The 25,661-nt window shown below is 52.1% G+C and overlaps 1 protein-coding gene across 5 annotated transcripts in view; it reads left to right on the top strand.

The window, feature by feature from the left end:
• Positions 1-24,886, top strand: part of MGLL (monoglyceride lipase) — a 136,863-nt gene extending 111,977 nt beyond the window's left edge. For 3 of the 5 annotated variants that reach the window (XM_025375289.1, XM_025375288.1, XM_025375287.1), the window contains 3 exons: positions 3,213-3,302; positions 18,938-19,153; positions 21,669-24,886. In XM_025375289.1, the coding sequence (XP_025231074.1) occupies positions 3,213-3,302; positions 18,938-19,153; positions 21,669-21,794 (432 nt within the window). In that variant the 3' untranslated portion in view covers positions 21,795-24,886. The remainder of the gene's footprint in view (positions 1-3,212; positions 3,303-18,937; positions 19,154-21,668) is intronic. The other 2 variants (XM_025375291.1, XM_025375290.1) reach the window with 1 other exon arrangement.
• Positions 24,887-25,661: the final 775 nt, after the last annotated feature.

Raw genomic sequence — 25,661 nt, 5'->3', positions numbered from 1 at the left:
TGAGGCGCTGATCCTAAGCTGTCAGCATCTTCTCCAGAGCCTGGAAGTAGAGGCCTTGTTGCTTTTTGGTATAAAACTTTTGGGTTAAAAGGTGCCAGCTGCAGAAACATATGTTCAAGGATGAAGGTAAGTCTGTCTTCACAAATGACCGATCTTGAAAATGGACCGGCACCTCCGGGCCCAGGTCCCCGCAGAATCAGGTGATGGGTCCCCAAAACACAAATGGTGGCACAATGAGAAATCTGGTGGTGGGCTTGAACGAAATGGCGTGGATGCTGGGTGGTCTCTTGCTTTCACCTCTGTGGCAGGCACTGCTGAGGTGCTGGGTCCCTGGGCCTTTTCTTGGCTCTGAGCCATCTGGTCAGGGAATGGGTAGGAAGCTGGCTTACATAAAACAGCCATGTCCCTGAGAAGGCTGTGCAGGCCCCAGCAGGCAGGTGGGCTGACCTGGGAGCAGCGCCTGCAAACCTGGCATTTGCACACCATCCTGTCACACAGAGCCTTGCTGCAGTCCCTGAGCGTGGCGGGGATCCCCCCACAGCTGGCAGCCCCACGTCTGCCCTGGCTGCACACAGATTCACTAGGGAATTGTTAAAAGGCACTGATGCCAGGGCCCCACTTCAGCCGATACAATCAGAGTCTCTCAGGGCAGCACTGGGAGGAGGTGTTTGTGGTGTTTCATGCACACACACACTGTCAGTGTCAGGCAGAAGGGATGGGGTACGGAGAACAGCAGAATATCTAGAAGTGAGTTCATCATAACTGTGGAACACAAAAGTCTTCCCTCACAGTGTGGCCCTTGATCACTACTGCTGGAGGAGAGAGCTGAGGCCCTGGAACACTCGTCCTTACACAGCCAGAGTCTAGTGAAGGCCACAGAGCCACAGCCCACTGCCTTTATGCACTGATCCACTCCATTTTCTCATTTTTAGATTGTTTCAACCTTTGAAAGCACAGATCCCAATGCAGATGAGCTCCCAATTCTTGGAGTTCACAGACATTTGAGCCGTGTTTGAAAATACCCTAATCCTTGTGCAGAGTTCCCAGAATTCCAAGTTTTCCTTTCCCAGGCTTGTTCTTGGAGCTGGCCCATGACACCAGCTGGACTCTTGAATGTTCCCGACCCATCATGGCCACGCTGCAAGGCTTCTGACTGTGCAGACACACCATGCCCCTGCACAGTGCTCGAAGTCAGGCTGCCACATGCTTCTACACTAGATGGTCAAAGTCAGACCCCAGGGCTCAGCAAAGCACCTGGCACCGTGGCAGCTGCAGAATGAGATCTGCTTGCCTGGATGCCAAGGCTGGAGGGCAGTGAGCTTCCTCCTCAGAGGCAGGGGGCTGCCACCTTTGCACTAAGAAGGAATTACTGATTTCCACCATTTGAGAAAAGGGGAGTTGACCGCATGGAACTCTGAATAGGTTCATGCACGTGGAGCAAAGCCCTTTAGGAGAAAAGCCCGTTTTTTGCTGTCTGCCTGATACTAGATGGTTGAGAAACAATCGTGGTGGGCGGTCACACCGCACTTGTACAGGCCAAGGACACAGGAACGTTTAGCCCTGGCCTACAGGGAGGGTGGGCAAGCACAGCAATCTTGTCCCCCAAAAGAACATCAGCGGCCGCTGATGTTGAGACCCACGGGAAGGTTAGAGCTCTGGGTCACATTTGCGGAGAGAGACATAGACAGCGACAGAGACAGCGTAATCCAGGCCATGTGGCATAAGAACATAAAGTGGCCCCCCAGCCCGGGGCCCCTCCCATGGACCTCGTGGTACTGAGCCTCCATTTTCTTACCTGTTCAGTGGAGATGAAGCCTCACCTCCCAGGGTTTTTATAAAGATCGGGAGACTGGCCGGGCACGGTGGCTCACTCCTATAATCCCAGCATTTTGGGAGGCCAAGGCGGGCAGATCACAACGTCGGGAGTTTGAAACCAGCCTGACCAACATGGTGAAACCCCATCTCTACTAAAAATGCAAAAATTAGCTAGGGGTGGTGGCGCGTGCCTTTAATCCCAGCTACTCAGGTGGCTGAGGCAGGAGAATCACTTGAACTGAGGAGGTAAAGGTTGCAGTGAGCCGAAATTGTGCCATTACACTCCAGCCTGGGCAACAGAGCAAGACTATGTCTCAAAAAAAGAAAAAAATCGGGAAACTGTGCCCAATGCACCAGAAGGTGCTTCCTTGGTGCCCATGAGTGCCCTTGCCCTCTGCCAAGGGTACTGAGCATGGGCCCTGTGCCCTTGATGTGCACTGAGAATTCACTGCTTGCCACCTTCCGTCCGATTCTAATTTCAGCATTTCACGGCTCACTTTTGAAATAGCATCTTTCATCCCCAAATGTCTGTGCACATTGCAAAAATGAAAACTGTCCCTCTCTGAAGGCAGAAGTGTGAGATCTGGGTTCTCTGTTTTCCTGGGAAAACAAGACATCCAGAAGGAGAAAAGGGGGAGGGGGTGGGAAGGTTTGGGCCTGAATCAGGCTCAAGTTCAGTGAGCATGTATTAAGCTCCTGCTGTGTTCCCTGGGCTTCTGCACACAGGGTGTTATTCACCTTCCCCGTGGTCCTCTGGGGGAGGGTCAAGGTCCCACTGGCAGCTGAGGAAATGGAGGCTCAGCGATGTGGAGATTCCAGCCCATGTTCACGAGTCAGCAGAGCTAGGAATCAAACCCAGCTCTCCTTCCCTCTGCCACACAGCCTTCTCATCGAGATGGTGCTATTTCTACTGCCCCCCGAGAGAAATGGATGCACAGATCCTCTGTGTGGTTCCTGTGGGCCCTTACGCGCTGTCCTGCTTCATGCTCAGCTGATCTGGGTGATTCTGCGCCTGCCGTGTATTTTCAGTACCCCAGAGAAATGGCCTGGGTACCAGAGCTCAGCCCGGACAGCTGTTGCCAGTGATGCAAAATTACAACCCATGAGCAATCATGGGGAGGTATAGAGCAGGCAAAATTCAGACGTGACTTCCCGCCTTGGGCATGGTGGCTGCCTGGCCAGCTCTCCCAGGTGGAGCAGAGCCAGGCTGAATAGAGGCTGAGTCAGAAGGGAGAGTCCTTGGGCATGCAGGCTTGAGGATGCAGGCTTGGGAGATGAACCTGGCTGATGTTCAGTTTGGGCGTCACTCTTTTTAATGTACTGTAAACTGTCTCTGCGGAAGAGCTGGGCGTGGATGCCACTTGTACTCACAGCTCTTGTTTTCCCTCCCCCGCTAGGTCCTTGCTGCGAAAGTGCTCAACCTTGTGCTGCCAAACTTGTCCCTCGGGCCCATCGACTCCAGCGTGCTCTCTCGGAATAAGACAGAGGTGAGAGACTTTCCGAAACCCCAGGGGTAGCTTGGGTGGCTGCCCCCATAGGGAATCAGAGTTTTGGCTCCAGCCTTGGCATTCTCTACTGCCCTTTCACCGAGGCCCCATGCAAAGTGATGAGCACACAGTGGTGCGTGAGACATGGTTGGCTTCAGGTTTGGGTGAAAAGGGTGGGTTGGCTATGATGCCTGAGCTGTGTTCTAAACATGAAAGGAGCCGACAATGGAAGTTGAGTGTGTACCAGTCAAGTCTCTTGGTTGCAAGAGACAGAAACCCAAGTCAAAGTGATTTAAGCAAAAGCAGGGATTTTGTGGTGAATGGAACTGAAGGCTTCAGACATGGCTGAATCCAGGGCGTCAAAAGTCTTATTCTCCATCGGTCTCTCCCCAGCTCTCATCTCCCCTGGTTTGGCTTCATACCCAGACAGGCTTTCCCCCAGTGAAGGCCAAGAGGGCCACCAGCAGGTTTATCTGAGCAACCCCAGTGGAAAAACAGCACCTCTTTCCAGCAAAAGTCTCAGGGCTGATTCTTACTGACTGATTGTCCAGGCCTAGATTATTTGTCCAGGAAAGGAGGGTAGTATTATCCCCACCCACTGAGAGTAGAGGAAGGGGATCCCTGGGAGTAATTCAGAATAGTGGTAGCAAAGGAAGGACAGACCCATATTGCAGATGAGCGAACTGAGCCCCATAACGTGGGAGGACTTGCCTGGGGTCAGCCAGTGGTGAGGCTAGCCTGGGAACTTGGGTAGGTGTGGTCTCCAGCTGTGCTCTGTCTAGGTATGGAAGAGGGTTCCTGTGGGCTTGCAGCTAGTGGGTAGGAAGCATCCAGAAGACACCAGAATAATCTTCATGAATAAGCAAATAAGTTTGCCACTCTTCTGCCTTAGTTGCCCTCTTGCTTTAGGAGTTTGAAATCATTGAATCACTGGCTCCCTAAAGGGCCCTGGGAAGTGGAGTGCAGTGCTCTGGCATTCTGGGGATGTTCCCAAACTTCCGTGGGCTGTTGGACTCTAGCTTCATTATAAAATGTGGCCCCCTGGCCCTCTGAGTCACTTAGAGAGTGGGCAACTCAAGAGGAATAGCCCGTGGTGTGCAGGAAAGAGACTTTCTAGATCAGGGGTTGAAACTCCCAGGCCTCTGAGGGCCAACTGCTTAAAAATCAGACTGGTGAGAGACTAGCGAGCCATGAGGCCTGTGCGGAGCCAGAGGGCATCTGATCTGTTCAACCCATCCACGTTAATTTAAAATTCTAATATAATTTGGTTTCTAAAGCCCACAGTGCCTCCCAAATCCACATCTTGGGGCCAGGTTGGGCCCATCAGGGGCCAATGTGTGGCCCCTGGTCTTTCTGAAAGAATATCTGAGTAAAGGAAAAATCTTTAATTCCAAAAAGCAGATTCATACGGTGAAAGAGCACAACTTTAGGACCTAGAAAGACCAAAGCCAAATATACACTGTTTGATTTAATCCTGACATGAATGAGATAGACATTAACCCCATTTCACAGATGAAGAAACTGAGGCTTGGAGAGGTGAAATAACCTGTTCAAGATGGCACAACTAGTCAGGGGCAGAGGTGGGATTTTAGCCCATTTTATTCAAAAGTCCATGCTTTGGTGCCTCCCTCAAGCTAGTAATTATGATAATTAAGCTCTGTTTCCTGTTTTACAATTGATTGCTGGTCCACGCATCCCATGGCCATTGCTCTGTGTATGGGACCCACTTTGTCAGGGAAACTGAGTGTGGGGCGGGGGCACCTGCTTGAAGGCGTGGTCTCTGGTAAAACCAGTGATCTTTGTGGCAGCGGTGCCAGGACAACAGTAGGTTTGAGAAAGATGGATCAGGGAGGGAGGGGCCTCCCTTTGAGACAAAGCACTCAGGTGCAAATCCAAGTTGTTTATCTGAACACCTGAAAATACATGGGCGAAGAGGAAGAAAAAAAGAGGTACTAAAAAGAGATTCCAAACCCTCTCTGTTTAAAAGCATCCAATTTCAGATCTTTTCTCTCCTTTTTGCAATAATGAGATATTCCTCAGCCTTACTCAGGACAGAAGTGCCTGGTGGGGCTCCCCTCCTCTGTTCCTGCCCCACCCACAGCCCCCTGTCCGAGCCCTCCTGCCTCAGGTTTCTGGCTGGCCAGGTCATCACTTATTTAGAAACACTAATAAGTGTCCCTGCTGAGAAGACATGAGGAAGGGAGGTGGCCGGTCAGCCCCAAAGCTGGACTGCAGTCGGAAAAAATCAAGAGCACGCCTTTCCCTCCCTCGCCTGCTGCAGCTCTGCATCTCCCTCTGAACGTTCTGCTGAGCTTTAAAAATAGCAACGCCGAGGGGAAAATGTGTTGGGAAAGGCATCTAACATCAGGGTGTCTTGAGGCACATCTTTAGCTAAGACATTTCCCATGGAACCCTGCAGCTATAAAAGCCTCAAACCGCAAAGAAATGTTTGCCTAACAAGCTGAGTGAGCAGGACTACGGGGGATGGGCCACTGGCCGGCAATCGAGGGTGCAGGGGCCCGGGACTGGAGGGTGCACAGGTCCCAGGGAAGATCTGGAATTCTCTCTGAAGGGAATCAGGTTGGCTCTGTTGCCGGAATGTCAAAAGCAGAATGTTTGGTGTTTGCTGTGACAAGCGTTCTCACAACCCACCCAGCACTGCTAGCAGGCTCTCCTCACTTGCCTTGCCCCGCAGCTGCCACCCTATAGAGCCACATTCTCCCTGCATGTGTGAAGCCTTTGGGAAAAAAGGCATGAGAAGACTTTTTATTGTCTCAACACTACCCAATGCACAATGATGGCATCATTCTTCTGTACCAGACACTAGAGCCCTTCTGGTCTCACCATGACCCCAGGAAGTCAGTCTTGTTACCAGTATTTGTAGTTGTAGAAGTGTGGGCCCAGAGAAGGCAAGTCACTTGCCCGAGAACACACTCCGGGCCAAGTGGCCTTGGCACTCAAACCCAAGGAACAAAGAAGTTGCTACACAGACATTTACTATGTTTGTCAATGCATTTAGGGACCCCGATCAGAACATCAGAATACTGACATGGTAATCATTCCCCCCAAAAAAAGGCTTTATCAGAATGTGATGAATCCCCTCCTACTCTGAGAAGCCTTGAATGTGATTCTAAAGAGTTCTATGGCCAAGGAGGCTGTGGGAGGAGGTGAGGAGGAGAGGTTGCTCAGCATCTGCCCATGCCCTCAGCCATCCATATACTCAGGGGAATGCACTGCTTCCTCTCCCAGGCTGTGGAAGGGGTGGAGGCAGGAGGCAAAGAGGCCATGATTCTGAGCACACCTTGCGCTAGGAACCTCAGCTGCTTGTCTCTTGAGGCCACTTGTCTTCTAGAGCCCAGTCTCTGTTCTTTATAAATACCCTGGAGGCCCTCCCTGTGCATCTGCCAGTTTATATTCCCTCAGACAGGCCACATGCTGAGTTCTGAGCACCCAGGTGCCGTAAGGAGTGGTCACTCAGCTTCCTTTCTTGTCTCCCCTGCCTGGTGTTTTGGATGTGCCCAATGTCGGGGAGTCGTCTCCAGGTCCCCCTGTTGCCTGCCTGTCTTGCACCCATGCTGCCCAGAGGCCCTCAGAAGGCTCCTGCCGGGTCTCAGAAAGCTCGGCCGTGCTGAGGCCTTCGACTTAAACGTAACCACAGCTAAAGATGGGCCTCAGCCTCCCACCCTGTCCCCAGGACACAGCCTCCCATGGGAGTTCCCTCCGAGAACAAGCTAAGAACCTTCTAGCAAACTCGGTTTGGCTAGCAGATTTTATTTTGTGGCTCTCCATCGTTCATCACTTACATTCCCCACAGCATACTTGTCTATTTGAGACAATCTTATTACCAGTATTTGCAGCTAAAAATTTCCCAATGCTCTAAAAAAACAACAGGACTAGAAAGTCTCTTGGGCATATGGCTCTATGTGGGGTGGTGGCGGGGGAGCGTGTGAATTGCGCTACGTTGCTTTTGCGCCCTGCACCACCCTCTGTAGATGTTCCAGCTCCGGACCTGCTCCCAGCCCCACTCCTGCCAGCCACCAAGGCTGGGAGAAACGGCTCTGAGCTCACGAGAGGCAGGTCCTGGAAGTTGGATGCTTTAATGGCAGCAGAAAACCAGGGACTGCAGAGACTGTCAGGGAAGCCCCAGCTGCCAGCAAGCTACAGGACACACTGAGGAGTTCTCTGTGTCCAGTAGGCCCATCTGAGCTTCTTTCTCAAGTACCTTTGTGGGTACATGGGACATGCACATTGTAGGGCCTTGGCAGTGGAGGAAAGAAAGAAGATGTGGGCTCAGTTGGGCTCCCACGGGAACATAGCCTAAGCAAAGCTCTCCCAAAGACACTTCTTGGCTGAGAGGTGAATAACACTGCTGTGCCCGTGGCGGTGCAGATATCGACTCCAGACCCTGCTTCCATTCTTTTGGGTATGCACGTGCCCAGAAGTGGGATTGCTGGGCCATATTCCACTGGTAATTTTGGAGGAACCACGCTGCCGTTTTCCACGGTGGCTGTGCCATTTCATATTCTCACCAATAGTGCTCAAGGGCTCCCTACATCCTTGTCCACATCTGTTAGGTTGTGTTTTTTGATAGTAGCCATCCTAATGGGTATGGAGTGGCATCTCAGTGTGGCTTTGATTTCTATTTCCCTAATGGTTAGTGATGCTGAGTGTCTTTTCAGGTGATTTTTGGCCTTTTGTATATCTTCTTCTTCTTCTTTTTTTTTTTTTTGAAACGGAGTTTCTCTCTCATCACCCAGGCTGGAGTGCAGTGGTGCAATCTTGGCTCACTGCAACCTCCACCTCCCAGGTTCAAGCAATTCTCCTGCCTCCGCCTCCTGAGTAGCTGGGATTACAGGCGTGTGCCACCACACTAGGCTAATTTTGTATTTTTAGTAGAGACGGGGTTTCTCCATGTTGGTCAGGCTGGTCTTGAACTCCTGACCTCAGGTGATTCGCCCACCTCGGCCTCCGAAAGTGCTGGGATTACAGGTGTGAGCCACTGTGCTGGGACCTTGTATGTCTTCTTCAGAGAAATGTTTGTTTCAGATCCTTTGCCCATTTCTTTTCTTTTTCCTATTTCTTGTCTATTGTTTTTCTTTTTTTTTTTTTAATTTAATTTAATTTTAAGTTCCAGGATACACATGCAGGATGTGCAGGTTTGTTACACAGGTAAACACGTGCCATGGTGGTTTACTGCACCCAGCAACCCATCACCTAGGTATTAAGCCCCACATGCATTAGCTATTTATCCTGATGCTCTCCCTCCCCCCGTGCCCCTCCCCCCAACAGGCCCTGGTATGTATTGTTCCCCTCCCTGTGTCCATATGTTCTCATTGTTCAGCTCCCACTTATAAGTGAGAACATGTGGTGTTTGGTTTTCAGTTCCTGCATTAGTTTGCTGATGATAATAGCTTCCAGTTCCATCCATGTCCCTGCAAAGGACATGATCTTGTTCCTTTTTATGGCTGCATAGTATTCCATGATGTATATGTACCACATTTTCTTTATCCAGTCTATCATTGAATGGCATTTGGGTTGATTCCATGTCTTTGCTATTGTGAATAGTGCTACAATAGACATATGTGTGCATGTATCTTTATAATAGAATGATTTATATTCCTTTGGGTGTATACCCAGTAATACCCAAAGGGATTGCTGGGTCAAATGGTGTTTCTGTTGTCTTCCACAATGGTTGAACTAATTTACATTCCCACCAACAATGTAAAAGTGTTCCTATTTCTCCACAGCCTCACCAGCATCTGTTGTTTCTTGACTTTTTAATAATCGCCATTCTGACTGGCATGAGATGGTATCTCATTGTGGTTTTGATTTGCATTTCTCTGATGATTGGTGATGTTGAGCTTTTTTTCATATGTTTTTGGCCACATAAATTTCTTCTTTTGAAAAGTGTCTATTCATATCCTTTGCCCACTATTGGTGGGTTGTTTTTTTCTTGCAAATTTGTTTAAATTCCTTTTAGATTCTGGATATTAGACCTTTATCAGGTGGATAGATTGCAAAAATTTTCTGCCATTCTGTAGGTTGTCTGTTCACTCTGATGATAGTTTCTTTTGCTGTGCAGAAGCTCTTTAGTTTCATTAGATACCATTTGTCAATTTTTGTTTTTGTTGCAATTGATTTTGACATTTTCATCATTAAATCTTTGCCCGTGCCTATGTCCTGAATGGTATTGCCTAGATTTTCTTCCAGGGATTTTATAGTTTTGGGTTTTACATTTAAGTCTTTAATCCATCTTGAGTTAATTTTTGTATATGGTGAAAGGAAGGGGTCCAGTTTCAATTTTCTGCATATGGTTAGCCAGTTTTCCCAGCACCATTTATTAAATAGGGAGTCCTTCCACCATTGCTTGTTTTCATCAGGTTTGTTAACCATCAGATGGTTGTAGATATGCAGTCTTATTTCTGAGATCTCCATTCTGTTCCATTGGTTATGTGTCTGTTTTTGTAACAGTGCCATGCTGTTTTGGTTACTGTAGTCTTGGAATATAGTTTGAAGTTGGGTAGCATGATTCCTCCAGCTATGTTCTTTTTGCTTAGGATTGTCTGGCCCATTGTTTGCTTTGCTCATTTCCTAATTGCGTTGTTTGTTATTTGTTGTTAAGTTGCAGGAGTTCTGTATATGTTCTGGATATTAACCCCTTATCTGGATATTAACCCCACATATAAATATAATTTGCAAATATTTTCTCCTATTCTGTGGGCTGCCTTTTCCCTCTGCCGATAATGTCCTCTGAGGCATAAGGGTTTTTTTCTTTCTGACGTAGTCCAGTTTATCTGTTTTTCTTTTGTTGCCTGTGCTTTTGGTGTCATGTCCAAGAAGTCATTGCCCAATCCAATGTCATGAAGTGGATACCGTGTTTTGGCTGAACCATGTGAAAGTAAACTGCAGACACCATGATCCTGAATGCGCCTGAATACTTCAGCCTGGGTTGCCCTAGAGGAAGGACTCAAAACAGAGGCTTTCACACAGGACCCCATGCCATTTTTACATTTAGGAAAAGTAACAGTCATTCCTCCTTGTTGTCCTCGATTTTAGGAAAAGTAACAGTCATTCCTCCTTGTTGTCCTCGATTTTAGGAAAAGTAACAGTCATTCCTCCTTGTTGTCCTCGATCTAGTCCATGCTCCAATTTCCACAGTTGTCACCGTTTGATTTTAAGACTCGAGATTGCATGATTTTGCTGTTCTGTGATCAGTACTTATGAAAGTGATCCTGCAAGACCCGGGAATTCTTTCTTGTTTCTCTTATTATTCCTCAAATCCCTGAGCCTGTGAGAAGGTGGAGAATGTGGTGGCTGCTTTTTCCTTTCCCTTGGTGGTCACCCAGGAGCACTTCTGTGTTCAGAACCACATTCCAGGGCCCTCCACTCCAAAGGACAAAGAGAGGTTGACTTTTTGCGTCACTTCTGGTTGTGAAGACTCTGGAGCCCTGCAGAAGGAATCCTGGGGGAGCAGACAGTGGTGGCACTGGGCTATGCAAACAGCTTTCCCCATTTGCCAGGGCTGCGACCTGCAGAGCCATTCCTAGCTCACTGCTCTTAAAAGCAGATGCTAGGACCGGGTGCGGTGGCTCATGCCTGTAATCCCAGCACTTTGGGAGGCCGAGGTGGGTGGATCACCTGAGGTCAGGAGTTCGAGACCAGCCTGGCCAACATGGTGAAACCCCATCTCTACTAAAAATATAAAAATTAGTGGGGCATGGTGGCGTGTTCTGTAATCCCAGCTACTCAGGAGGCTGAGGCAGGAGAATCATTTGAACCTGGGAGGCAGAGGTTGCAGTGAGCCGAGATCGCACCACTGCACTCCAGCGGGTGACAAGAGGGAGTCTCAAAAACAAACAAACAAACAAATGCCAGGATGTCCAGAAGTTCAAACCTTCATAGTAAAAAGTAATTTGGAGGAAAGAATGCTCATTAATTTGCACACCCTTGATTAAGTGGCAACTCAGAAATGTAGGCTGATCCTTGATTATCCTCTTTCTGTCCAAAATGGCACTGCAGCTTCCAGGAGAGAAGAATGTGCAGCAACATCTTCTTTCCAAATGGCCCTGGTCTGGTTCAGGAATTTCAGCCACCGAGGCTGGCTGCCAGCTAGGGCTGGCCCAAGGCAGGGTAAGGTCATTGTGGGGACTCAGGCCTCCTGGTAGGCAGGGCTTGCTTGGGTCTATCAAGCCGGAGGGGCTTTCTGCTGAGTCAGGCAGGGCCTATCTCCCCTCTGGCACCCTGCAGGCAGCTCACCACACCAGCAAACTTTCTCAGGGCTCCCACTCCGGCCAGGCTAGAGCTGGAGGCTGCGACACCCCATAGGCTGCCCTGTTGTCCCTGCCGGCCAGGCCCATCAGCTGCGGTGGCGCAGAGGGGAAAGGGGCGGTGGGCTCAGTGGGAAGAGCACAGCCTTCCGAAAGGACCTGAGTCTGGACCCTGCTCCATCTCCTCAGTGTGACCTTGGAAGCCACACTCAGTCTTGCCCTTCCTCAGATCCCTCCAGATGACTGCACAGCCACCTAGCACAGTGTGGACCCTAACAAGTGAGAGCTGTTGCTATCACAGCTCTGAGAGAGGCCCACTGAAGGAGGTGTTGGCAAAGATACGGGAGCCCGGGGAGAGAAGCGCAGATGTCAGCAAGGGTGTCTGGGCACCTGTCCACAGGAGGAAACGCTTAACCTGGGCCTTGAAGAGAGGGAACAGGGTTGCTGGCAGATAAGAGAAAGGGCATGGAAGGGGATGGTGGAAATGGAGGTGTCGGGGCCAGTCTGTAGTGCAGGTGACAAGCACATGAGGAAAGGGGTCCAGGGATGACACACATGGGACCAAGGAAGGTTGCCTGGAGGAAGGGCAGCTGAGCCGAGGGTTGATAGGGAGGGAGAAACTCCACCGGCAGCCAAGGAAGGGGTCTGAAGGCTGAGGGGACATGCTGTGCAAGTGCCCTGGGGTCAAGGGGAGTGGGGAGTATTAAGGGAGGGCAGGGATGGCGGTGTCGCAGGCCATACCAAGAAGTTAGGACTTTGCCCTGCAGCCCCTGTGGGAAGTACCACAGGGTTCTTCACAGAGGGGGACAGGTACAGATCTGAGAGTCTGAAATGGGACCTACCCCTGCATGACAGGGACCCACCTCTGCTTGGCAGGGACCCAATGCCGTGAGCCCTCTGGGAGCTGACAGCAGTGACCAGGGTGCTACAGGCTTGGGAGGGGATGTGTGGGAGAGGAAGCACACCAGAGCCACGCCAAGCACAGCTGTTTCCAGCCTTCAGCATGTTCCAAATTCAGGCCAACTTCCACAGGACATTGACATTGTTTTTTTTTGTTGTTGCTGTTTTTTTGTGTTGTTGTTGTTTCTTGTCTTTTTTTTGAGGCAGACTCTCACTGTCTTGCCCAGGCTGGAGTGCAGTGGCGTGATCTCAGCTCACTGAAGCCTCCACCTTTTGGGCCCAAGCAATCCTCCCACCTCAGCCTCCCCAGTAGCTGGGACTACAGGTGTGCACCACTACACCAGGCTAATTTTTGTATTTTTTGTAGAGACAGGGTTTTACCATGTTGCCCAGGCTGGTTTTGACTTCCTGGGCTCAGGTGATCTGCCCACCTTGGCCTCCCAAAGTACTGGGATTACGGGTATGCACCATCACGCCCTAATAAATATTCTTATTTGCGTTTAGGATATTCCATGGGCCTGGGGTTCAGCATGATGCACTGAAGGAAAGCAATGCCAAGCAGCTCCAAAAGCGTGCTGTGGGGGCTTTCCATGTGTGCACGCAGAAAAGTCGTTCACTGAATGAAATGACAAGGGCCTCTGCTTTCGAGGGTCCCAAGTCTCATTCCCATTGTGGACACTCGCTTGGCCAGGAGGCGGCCAGCAGTTCTCAGCTGCCATGAGTGAGGTCTCTCAGTACCCAAAGGTGCTACTTCTTGGGCTGGATTAGGGAATGGTTTGCCTCTTCATCCATAGCACCAGAGTTTACCAAGGGCTTTCCCTGTGCCAGCCACTGTGCAGGACATGCAGAGGGCAGGACAGAGCACTGACCCTCAAGTGGGGCAGACATGTGGAAAGAGATGGGCTGATTGCAGACCAGGCCAAGTGCGGCATGGGAGAAGGGCTTTGGGGCAGCAGAGTCTGTGGGGGTCTGGGAAGACTGAGCTGAGGCCTGAAAGTGGAGCAGACAATGTTAATTAAGCTAAGAGCAAGGGGCTGAAAAGCCGTTTGTGATGGGAGACAGAAGCCATCACAAGAGGATTCTCTCTCATCCAGCTCTTTCCACCACAAATTATGTCTCTGGCCATTCAAGACAAAGGTGGGAAATGAGGACATCGTCTCTACAAAGACCTGCCAGTTCCTGTTAGGGTTCCTGCAGGTTTCTAAATTTCACAGAGATCACTCAGGTAGAGTTGTCGTGCACTCTTTTTTTTTTTCCCCGAGAGGGAGTCTCGCTCTGTCACCCAGGCTGGAGTGCAGTGGCCGGATCTCAGCTCACTGCAAGCTCCGCCTCCCAGGTTTACGCCATTCTCCTGCCTCAGCCTCCCGTGTGAGTAGCTGGGACTACAGGCGCCCGCCACCTCGCCTGGCTAGTTTTTTGTATTTTTTAGTAGAGATGGGGTTTCACCGGGTTAGCCAGGACGGTCTCGATCTCCTGACCTCGTGATCCGCCCGTCTCAGCCTCCCAAAGTGCTGGGATTACAGGCTTGAGCCACCGCGCCCGGCCGTGCACTCTTTCTCTATTATGCCAGAGAAGGCTATCCAAGTTCCCTGTATTGGAAAGGGATGGATTAAGAGAGATCTAAACAACGGAGGAAGAAGGTGGGAATTCCGGGATGGGCTCTAAAGCCCAGATGGAAGGGTGAGGCTTCCATAGGAAAAGGGAGGAGATTGCAGGGAAGGAGAGGCAGGAAGAGCCAGCTGTGGACAGATCTACAGGGATGAAGCCTGCTGGGTTGTCTTTCTCTGTGATTAGGGGTTCATCCAGGGGGACACATGCCTGTCTGTGCCCAGAGGGGCTCCCCTATCTCCTCTGGCTGGCTGTGAAGGGCGGTAACCCCTGGGCCCCACCAGATCACTTCACCATCTCTCAGGCCCATCCACTTATGGTCCTCATCAGGGACCATTATTGCCTTTTCTGAGAGCACTAGTGCCCCTGCCACCTGCACAGCTCCTGGCTGTCTATACCCCAGCACTGACCTTCACCTTCTCCTCTCGAGACGGGCAGCAGAGCATGGTAAGTGGCTAAGAATGCTGATGGCAGTGGCAGAGTGCCTAGTTTCTTACCTTGGCTCTGCCTCTTACTTGCTGTGTAACCTTGGGTGAGTCACCTAACCTCTCTGAGCTTGTCTCCTCATATGTAAAAAGGTGATAATAATAGTTCCTACATCACAGGGTTCCTGTGAAGATTAAATGAGCAAGTACGAGTGAAGCACTTACTACAGCACCTAGTAAAGAGTCAAGGGCTCCACGCATGAGTTATTTTTCATAGTATTCTAATTAAACTGTGATATTGCATTTCATCAGGGAATGGTTTTAAAAAAATGGGTCAAGAGATTTGACTGCAGGGGTTGTGTCTCGATTTTGCTCAACCATAAGTGTAAGAAAACTCCCAGCTGAGGATTGCAGCTGTATTTACTGCGCTTTAGTGCAAAGTTTCTTCCCACAGTGAGACGGTGCTGGAAATTCAGAAGCCCCGGCTGGTGTATTCCTGGCTGTCAAGCTCAACAGGAGGCCAGCTTGTGAAACTTAACACCCAAGAGGAGCCTTTGGGGTCCCCTGATGGGGAAACTGAGGCCCAGGAAGGAGTAGAGCCTTACCATACTCCCAACCCCACCCCGGGGGAAAAAAGGCTTCGGCTCTCAGCCAGTGGGGGCTCCCCAGGAAATCAGTTCTCTAGAGCCGCGGTGGAGTGGTCACTTGGACCTGGGTCCCCAGCTTGGGCTCCTGCTTCCAGCTGCCATGTCCCCAGCAGACCCTGGTCTCAGCTGGTGGGAGCCATGGTGAGCTAAACATGGGCCTTTGCTATTAGTTTTTAGTTAAACTTTTCATTTAAGATCACTGTAACTCACAAGCAGCTGTAAGAAATAATACAGTGATTCCATGCATCCATTACCCAGTTTCCCCCAGCAGTGACATTTTGCAAAATGACAGGACAGTATCACAACCAGGATACTGACCTTGACACAGTCAAGTCACAGATGGCTCCATCCCCACAAGGACCCCTCATGTTGCCATTTTGCAGCCGCATCCACTCCCCACTCGCCCCACACCCTCGGCCCTTTGAGCTGTGAGTCTGGTCTCTGTTTCTCTAGTTTTGTCACATGAAGAACATTACATCAGTGGAACCATGCAGTGTGGAATCTTTGGGGACTGACTCTTTGGTCCATATTGAATGAATGGGCTCATGTTCTGGGCTTGGGCCTGGTTTGGGAGGAAGGGGCCTGGCTATCTCCTTCCTGGGAGCCACAAGACACATTCCTAGGACTTTTGGTGGATTGAGATCTTAAGCTGTCAAAAAATCAAGGCCATTGTGATTGAGCCAGAACTGCCACTTGAGGGGAGGGTTTGGCCCCTCTGTGTCTCAATCTCCCCATGTGGTACAGCCCTCCCCCGCCTCCTGGTCCCAGTTTCCCTCTGCCCCTCACCCCCAGTCCGGGCTGTGGTTCACATGAGGGGCCTACCCTTTCCCTGACACATCTGGTGGCTGGGCCCCAGGCCCAGAATAGGCCATTGTGTAAATAGGGCCTACGTGATCAAGACATGGAAAATGAAGCCAAGAGCAGGAAGCCGCTTGGCCATCAGTGCAATTAAACTCAGAAGCAGAGTCCCCAAGGGCCTGCTGTGCCCAGGACGCTCGGGGTCAGCAGGGTAAAGCAGCAGGCCTGCTGCAGGAAGAAGGCGGTTGTAAGACTGCTGGCAGCAGGGTCGAGGGTGTGGCCCCCACCCCACAGATCCCACAGAAGCCCTGTGGTGGCCCAGACCAGGGCATGACCAGCCTGCTGGAACCCATACCCCCAACAACAGCAGCTTAACCAAGAGACGGTGTGACTTCTCGGCATCAGGACACCCATCTTGTTGCTCTGGCTTCCAGGGGCGAACCTTGTCCACATGGCCCTGACTCTTTCTATGGGGCAAGGAGAAAATAAGACCTAGACCCAGAGTGTGCACACAGCCCCTGCCTGCCTACTTTCTATTGGCCAGAACTTGGTCATGTGACCACAAGTCACATTGCTAGCTGCAAGGGAGACTGGGAAATATAGTCTTTATTCTGAGCAGTTGTATACCCAAAGAAACATCAAGGTTCTGTAGGGGAGAACAAAAATTGGGGCAACTAACAGCAGGCAGGTTGACAAGCCTCTCTGTGCCTTAGTTTCCTCCTCTGTGTAATGGAGAGAATGAGAGCAATTCCTTATACAGGGGAGTTATGGAGGCCCAGTGAGTTACTGCACGCAAAAACACTTAGTGCTGGGCAGACAGACAGAGCTCAGATGTAGCTATTATTTTATTACTCAGTGAGACCCTGCATGTCACAGCCCAGCACAAGCTGGTAGATGGCGCTGCTGTTGGGGACTCCACTGACCCCAAGCCCCGGGCTCTTTTGCAGGCCCTACAGCCCTCCTTCCCTCATGGCTCCTGGCTGACCCTGGGGAAGCACCCCCTGTGGTTGGGCCTGGCCATGGGCCCCCATGAACTGCCCTGCCAGTCCCGTGTCCTCTCCGGCTCCGAGCAGATGGCCTGGCCCAGCAGGACTCATGCCAGCTCAGCTGCAGGAAGTGGCTAATCTGTCTCGTGTGGCTTTACACAAATGGTCTGGTTTTTGGTGCTCAGTCCCCAGCATGGGAAGGAATCCAGGGATGGCAGGGGTGACTGCAGGACAGCCTCTCCCACTTGGTGTGGTCCGGAATTCTGGCCAAGGCCTTGTAGGGGTGGTAATGGAAGGGGTGTAGCCCAGTTCTTGGAAATGTTGAGTCCTGACACAGTGGGCACCCTGGTTGCCCGGGGAGCAGCTGGCAGCATGTTCCTTCCTCGTCCCCACATGCTCTCTGACCCTCACCCAGTCCTCACCACGTGGACCCTCCCCAACCCACCAAGAACCCACTGGCAAGGATGATGAACGTGAGTGAAGAAGCATCATGGGGCCGGGCGCAGTGGCTCATGCCTATAATCCCAGCACTTTGAGAGGCTGAGGCGGGTGGATCACCTGAGGTCAGGAGTTTGAGACCAGCCTGGCCAACATGGCAAAACCCTGTCTCTACTAAAAATACAAAAATTTGCCGGGTGTGGTGACCACCGCCTATAATCCCAACTACCTCGAAGGCTGAGGTAGCAGAATCACTTGAACCCTGGAGGCGGAGGTTGCAGTGAGCCGAGATTGTAGCACTGCACTCCAGCCTGGGTGACAGAGCGAGACTCCTTCTCAAAAGAGAGAAAAAAAAAAAGCATCGGGGCTCACTCCTGCCCCCTATGGGCCTGAGAGAGACCTAGAAACTTATCCCCTGATCCTGTGGGGCAGATGCTAGAGATCAGGGCAGTGGAGCCTGAGCTGTCCCTACCGAGGCGGGAAGACTGAAGCCAGAAACCCAGACAGGCCAAGGACAGCAAGGACAGGGGAGAGAGCAGCCCCTTGAAAGGCAAGATCCACAGGCTGGTGGTTGAGGAGGGAGGACTCACGTCCTGTAGAGGGGCAGAGATGGCCTTGGGCACAGCCAGGGCCCAGGCCTCCCTGTCAGAGCCTCTGACCATCCTGTGTAGCCTTAAGGTTCACAGAGACTGAGCCCACCACAGCCAGACCTGCCCTTGGGTGTCCCTCACCCCAAAGCCCGTCATCAGTGCCTGGCTGAAGCCCCTCCGGGGGCTCCTAGCACGGGCCCTCGCTTTCCAGCACAGACCCCAGTAAACTGTTCCTGCAGTTTACTGTTTGCCCCTCATCTACTCCACCAGGTGCACACCACATCAGTGGAGACAGAGAACAAAAATCAAATGCTAAAACAGCTGCAGAGCTACTTTTTAATAAAATAATTGATGTGAACAATATGTTGTCGCTTATATTTTTAAAATTCCAAATTAATACTTGAAATTTTATTTTCTTTTCTTGACCGAGTCTTGCTCTGTCACCCAGGCTGGAGTGCAGTGGCACCATCTCGGCTCACTGCAAAGTCCGCCTTCCAGGTTCAAGGGATTCTCCCACCTCAGCCTCCCAAGTAGCTGGGATAACAGGAGCCCGCCACCATGCCCAGCTAATTTTTGTATTTTTACAAAAATACAAAAAAAAAACCCGTAGAGACATGGTTTTGCCATGTTGGTCAGGCTACTCTGGAACTCCTGACCTCAGGTGATCTGCTCGCCTCAGTTTCCCAAAGTGCTGGGATTACAGGTGTGAGCCACCACACCCGGCCAATACTTGACATTTTCTACAGGCACCCGTGTGTATGTGAAACCCTCAAGCCTGAAAGGAGACGCACTGCCAGTGGTGCAGATGAAGTCTGTGGGTGAACACAGCTGGCCCTCAGAGCCACACCCAAGCCCAGCTGACCTGAATGGAATCAACCCTTCAGGCCAGAGCAGAAGGAAATCTACCAGGAAATAGGTCTGGCTTAAGGAAGTGAGCCCTGCCCATGCTGATGGAACCCTCTCCTTCTTTCTCCAGGTCGACATTTATAACTCAGACCCCTTGATCTGCCGGGCAGGGCTGAAGGTGTGCTTTGGCATCCAGCTGCTGAATGCCGTCTCACGGGTGGAGCGCGCCCTCCCCAAGCTGACGGTGCCCTTCCTGCTGCTCCAGGGCTCTGCCGATCGCCTGTGTGACAGCAAAGGGGCCTACCTGCTCATGGAGTCAGCCAAGAGCCAGGACAAGACTCTCAAGGTGAGTGGCTGCCACTTGCCCATTTCCCCCAAAGGTGGAGGGAGGGTGGTGAGGCAGCACCCCTTGGGGCACATCTGCCAAGACCCCCGAGGACCACCTCCCAGATCTCAGGATAGGGAACAGCCTGCTTGACCGAGAGATAAATAAATAAAAGGAATCCCAGGAGCCTATGAATTTCAAGAGAACACACGAGTCATTTGCTAATTGTTTTGCATGAATGAGCCTCAAAGGAAAAAAGAACAATCAAAAGATGTAGGCAAGAAAAGAATCTGCAACTGGGTACTGAGCAAATAAATATCCCGAGAGAGAGGCATGTCCAAGCTCCAAGGACACGTGTAATGCCCAAGCCTCCCTCTGCACCAGCGGTGGCTGCAGTAGCCCGGGAGCCATGGCCACCAGAGGGCTCAGAGCACACAGGTGCTGGCAGGACTTGGCAGAGCCTGCTCTGTGAAGGGAGCTGTCAGAGCTAGCCCTGCAGACAGGGACCCTGAGGACAGGCCCTGCAGCTTGCAATATTAGACATAAAGACTATATATCTTTTTTGGGTTTGTTTGTTTGTTTGTTTTTGTTTTTGTTTTTAGACAGAGTATCCCTCTGTTGCCCAGGCTGGAGTGCAGTGGCGCCATCTCGGCTCACTGCAACCTCTGCCTCCCGGGTTCAAGCGGTTCTGCTGCCTCAGCGCCCTGGGTAGCTGAGATTACAGGCACCTGCCATCATGCCAGGCTAATTTTTGTATTTTTAGTAGAGATGGGGTTTCACCATGTTGACCAGGTTGGTCTCACTCCTGACCTCAGGTGATTCTCCCGCCTCAGCCTCCCAAAGTGCTGGAATTACAGACATGAGCCACCACACCCAGCAAAATAGATTTTTTAAAAGCCACAGTGGAACACTGCATTCATCTGTGAGAGCATCACTCAGACCTCCCTTACACCAATGTGAACCCTTGCAAATCCCTGCAAAAGGAGTCCACTAAGATTAGTCATTCATTTACCCAGCTAGCCATTCATCCCTTCTTTAATTCAAGTATTTATGGGGCCCTAAGTTTCTGTCAGGCCCAGAGAACAAGACAGGCAAAGGCTCTGCTCTGCCTCCCCGGAACCTGAATCCTGAAGCAATCAGCAAATAAATGAAAAGGATGATGATGGAGAGAACTCAGTGCCCCTAAGGAAACTCAGCAGAGTGTAGTGTAGGGATAGAAGGGGACAGGGGGGAAAGCAGCACTTTAGATGGGACGGCCAGGCCTGTAGTCTGCTGGTGAGAACAGCCAGTGGAAGAACCTTCCAGACTGAGGCAAGAGAGAGATTGAGGACCTGAGGCTGGCATAGGCACGCAGCCACAAGAAGAGCAGCCAGTGAGGATGCACCAGGCAGGGAGGCTGGTAGGGGGGCAGGGGAGCCCCACCACCTGGGAAATCTAGACTTCATCTCTGGGTTAGATGAGAAGCCACCTGAACATTTCGAGCCAAGAAGTAACATGCTCTGATTTTCATGTTAAAAGCATCCCCCAGTGGCCTTGGGGAGACAGGAGCTGGGGTAAGAAGGAGGTAGGGGACAGTGACAACCAAGGCAGGGGAAGCCAGGTAGGATGGCAGAGAGTGAGATCACTGTCATGAAGGATGAACCCTGGGTTCAGGCTTGCAGTAATGAGGAGGCTGTAATGAGATGAGAAACGCCAGGCAGAGAGACTGATGTGAGCAATGGCTGGAGTCCACCTGGAGATGCCCATTAGCATCGCACTGAAGTCTGGAGGTCCCTGCCAGGAATTCAGATGGAGATGGCAGGTCAGCCGTCTAGAGGCAGAAGGGAGGTCTGGCTGGAGATGTAAATTCCAGAGTCATCAGCCCAGGATGGATTTTAAAACCACTGGACTGGACGAGGTGACCAGGGAGAGTGAAGGAGGGCACAGCCAAGCCCGTAGTCCAGCTGCCTGCAGAGGCCAGTGGGTGGGATAAGCCTGAATTGAGAAGGAGTTGCTGGCGAGGTCGAAAGAAAATCAGAAGTTAAAGCCATGGAACCACAAGAAGAAAGTGTTTCTAGAAGGTGAGAGTGAGCAGCTTATGAAAGACCAGCGCAGTGTCCCCTGCCACGGCAATAGAGGTCCCTGGAGACCTCGCCAGGATAGCCACTGTGGGTTGGCAGGGGTGGAAGTCAGCTTGGGATGAGCTGAGGACCCCGTGGCGGTCAGGATGTGAGGCCAGGAGTGGAACCCCCTCTTTTGAGAAGGTTGCCTGACTCAGACACAGAAACGGGCCCAGGGATGGGGAGAGATGTGGAGTAAGGGAACGTTTGCATTTGAGAGAGGAAGTTCGGGAACATGTTGGGACATTGTAACGCATTTGAACCATCATCTGATAGAAAGGTGTTGGCCTCCTAATAATGGGAGGTCAGGGCCAGGTCCTTAGGCATAGGGAGAGGGTCTGGAGAATGCTCCTAACCCTGCCCACTGCGTGCGGTCTCCACTCCCCACACCTGCCTCTGATGGTGCAGCTCTGATTCCATGTCTCTCCTCATTGCAGATTTATGAAGGTGCCTACCACGTTCTCCACAAAGAGCTTCCTGAAGTCACCAACTCCGTCTTCCATGAAATAAACATGTGGGTCTCTCAAAGGACAGCCACGGCAGGAACTGCGTCCCCACCCTGAATGCACTGGCCGGTGCCCGGCTCATGGTCTGGGGGACGCAGGCAGGGGAAGGGCAGAGATGGCTTCTCAGATGTGGCTTGCAAAAAAAAAAAAATCAGAAATTGGAGAAATCTCTAGCACAATTTACTAAAAAATAACAAAAAGACATTTTTGTTATACATTACGCTATCAGACACTGGATCTGTCTTAATGGGTAGACACCTTATGCAAAAAAAGAGAAAGGTCCCAGGTAATTTTCCACAGAGAATGTGCTAAAATGTCCACTGAAAACTAAGCCAAGCCTCTGCCCGCCTCTCCCAGCTCCCACAGGGGTTCCAGGAATTCCTGGTGTTCCCAGGACACCAGACTGCAATAACTGGAGGCACCTCCCTCCTGCCCACCCTCACTCGCGCCCCAGTGCCCTCTCTGACCGGCCTTCACTTGGTGGCCTTCCTCTGGCTGTGTGATGAGGTGGCTGCTGTCTCCATAGGGGCCAGCTCCCCGGGGCAGACTCACGTGCCCCTCTGAGGCTCAGAAAATGCCCAGCCCTTCCTCAAAATAAGCAGCCACTCATGACTTTGTGGGCTCCTTGTTACCCTGAGGCCAGGCTTTGCAGAGGGGAGGGGGGTGAGGCTTAGCCCAGAAATATAACTGAGCAGGAAACTGAGCCTCTTCTCTGTCCTCTGCCCTTCCCCTCCTGCCAGGGAGAGGCGCAGGTTGGCCCCTGAGTGCTGTCTGTAGTCACAAAGGCTGCCTTTCCTCTGGAGTCACTAATTTTACCTGATGCTGTTAGAGAATCGTATTGAAGATGAAATGTCTAATATATAATATATATTTTAAAGCAGAGACTATTTTGGTGGGTAGGTGGGAGGGAGCAAGGGGAGTTTGAAGGAATCAGAGCTTGATGCTACTGTACAGAACTGGACAGGTTAGGCAGGCAGTGGTGGGGCCAGAGGGCCCTGTGCTCCAGGAGCTAAGCCAGCAGCCCCCAAGAGGGGACTTGGCTGGGCCTTTCCTATGGGCAAGGCCCAGTGCCCTTCCTGTGCCACCTCCTGTCCCCCGGGGACCATGGAGCAGTGGCAGCCTGTGGGGCTGTGATCCCTGGGCCTGGGCCAGGGCCTGCCTATGGCCCAGAGCTACCCTGGGAGTGTCAGTGCTAGCAGCACAGCTACCTCTGGTGGCAGGAGAAGAGAGGCCCCGCACAGTGGCAGGTCAGGCCTTCCTGCCCAGGTCTACATGGAGCACTCGGTGACCCAGAGCAGGGACTGGAGGCACTCCCAGCCCTGACAGGCCTCACCCAAGGCCAAGGCTGGCATCAGCCACTCTTTCGGAGTCGAGGCCCTGGCCCTAGCCTGCCCATCTCAGGTGCCAACACCACCCCAGCCCTGCCCTTGGCCTCACTTGGTCCCAGCAATAAGTGGGGGTCACCACCCGCCTGGGGAATACTTTCACCTTCTAAATGGGACTTGCTGTTACCTCAGGAGGCTCCTTAGTGCAAACGTGACCCTGGTCAGGGCGTTGCCACCGTTGAAGCCCTGCAGAAGGTGCAATCTAGGGGTTCTGGGGCCACAGAGGAGGGGGCCACTTCCCACCAGGACCCCAACATGAAGTCTAGGCATTGGGGGCTCCCGCCCTTCTTCCTCCAGCAGCGGGAACTGCCACTGCTCTCCTAGGCCCTGTTCTGGAAGCTAACCTTGGTTCCTGGAGCGTGTGCCCCTCCACCCTCCCTCCAGCAGCCCTGATCACACCGTGACAGAGCCAGGAACGGGTCACCCTGCTGAAGATCACTCTGTGCCCTGGGGGAGGAGCCAAGCCCTCACCCCACAAGGGGCAGGTGGGGGCTCTGGTGCTGACCCGGCCCATGTCCCCACAGAGCGCCTTCTGTAGCTCCAGCTTGTCTCCCTGGCTTCTCTTTGAAGGAGAAAAATGTAAAATATGCACTGAGAGAGAAAGCCAGCCCCGCCTGCTCGGTCAGCACCGGCAGCAGGGCAGCCATGGGAGCTCGGGAAAAGCAGGAACCCTTTCCAAAAGCCAAGAGATGCCCTGGGCTCAGATCTGTAATTCTCCCAGGAGCTGTGACAAAGCAGGTCACACAAAGTCCCTACGCCTCCCTGCCACCTCCCCCAGACGCATGTGATGGCATCGCCATTCCCCAAATTAAGTATCGGCATGCGGCCTGACCAGGGGCTCTTTAGATGCATGAATTTATTTATATGAAGGCTCTCACAGAGACACACACAGCACTTTAGTAGCATTTGCATTCCTGGTTAAAGAATCACCAATATTTAAAAGAAAAACTTTCCTGAAATTGGGACTGTTTCACGTTATCCGGAAGGGCTGGTACATCTGCCCACCGTGTCCCCCTGCTGGGTCAGGAGCCAGCACAGGACCCTGTGCGTGAGCGAGCCTGACATCTCACGCGTGGCCACTCCAGAGCTGGCCCCCGTCCTTGGAAAGCTGTGAAGTCTTGCGTTGAGTTCCTTCTCGATATCGACGGCTCTGTGCTGACATTCTGAGCTCTGGAGTCGCACTGGCGCAGGGCCGTGGAGGAACTGAGGTTTGGAAGGGATGCCAGGTCTCACATAGCTTGGTCTCGAGAAGGTGAGAGGAAGGCCAAGGTCAGGGAGAGGACCCAGAGAGGTCTGGCACACAAGGCCCAAGCACCACCGTCAACACGGCCCAGTCCATACAGAAATGGGTTTCATGCCTGAAAAATATTTTACAGAAAGATGCCGCCTGTAGCCGGTGACAGCCGCGAGGAGTAGAGAGTCAGCCCCCCTCCCTTCCATCAGCGACCCAGCTTCCCCCGCTTCCAGGTGGTGCTGGGCTCACCGAGGGAGCACTGGTGGGTACTCTGAAAACCCACAGGCTCTGCTCGGACTCCACCCCCAGGCCCACCTGGGTCCTATCTCACTCTCTTCTCTCACCAATTGCTAACATAGACCTTGTTGGGATCACGACGGCTTCACAGCCAGCTGTTGGGTTTGCTATGTCACTGTGGCTCAGTCACATCCCTGTGTGTATACTGTCTGCGGGGCACATACGTATCCGTTTAGAGCTAAAGGAATCAGTGTACACTACAGCTAATCCTAATAAATCCGATGTTTTCGGAATGGCGTCTGTCTGTCCGTCACAGCAGCCTCTGACCCTGGATGGCAATCTTCCTTGCCGAGAGCACAGCAGGCCCTTTTTCAGACAGGCTGATCCCTGCCCGAGCCACTCCTGTCACCTGATACCAACTCCAGCAGTGCTTCCCAGCCTGGGTCAGCGCGTGTGGAATTTATCTTCTCCCATCCACGCTTGAAGCAGGTTTCTAAACACACACATCCACTTGCAGACCCTGCCCCACCGCTGGGGCGGACGGAGCCCAGGCCACCCTCCCCGCGCCAGCTTCAGGTGGATTGTGCTTTCTCCAGGGCCCCATGTAGATGCCAAACCTATCCCCACACAAGCTGGGCTCTGTCCGAACTCAGCCCTCCCTCCTCAGCATAGGGAACCCGGCCTCCTGCTGCTGGGCATCCTCCACGCCCCTCTCCGTTCCACACCCACATCTGGCCCAGCCACTCTCCCTAAGTGTGACCAAGATCTTGTAGCTTCCTTCCAGCTGCACAGCTGTCACCAGCGTCTGAGGGACGGCAGCAGCGGCCTCATTGGCAGGCCCCGCTTTCTCGCCTGCACCCAGTCTGTTTCCACATGGAGGCGAGAGGGCTGTTAAAGTATGAGTCAGACTGTGGCCCTTCTCTGCTCAACATCCTCCGGTGGCCACCATCTCACCTAAATAAAGGCCATAGTTCTTGCTGAAGCCTACGGGCGCTGGGCCTTTGGCCTCCTTGCCTCCCCTCTCCCAATCCTCCACGTCCACTCGGTCCTCATCATGCCAGCCTCCTC

Source organism: Theropithecus gelada, chromosome 2, assembly GCF_003255815.1.
Source record: "Theropithecus gelada isolate Dixy chromosome 2, Tgel_1.0, whole genome shotgun sequence".
Taxonomy (NCBI): domain Eukaryota; kingdom Metazoa; phylum Chordata; class Mammalia; order Primates; family Cercopithecidae; genus Theropithecus; species Theropithecus gelada.
This window is presented reverse-complemented; position numbering and strand designations above follow the sequence as displayed.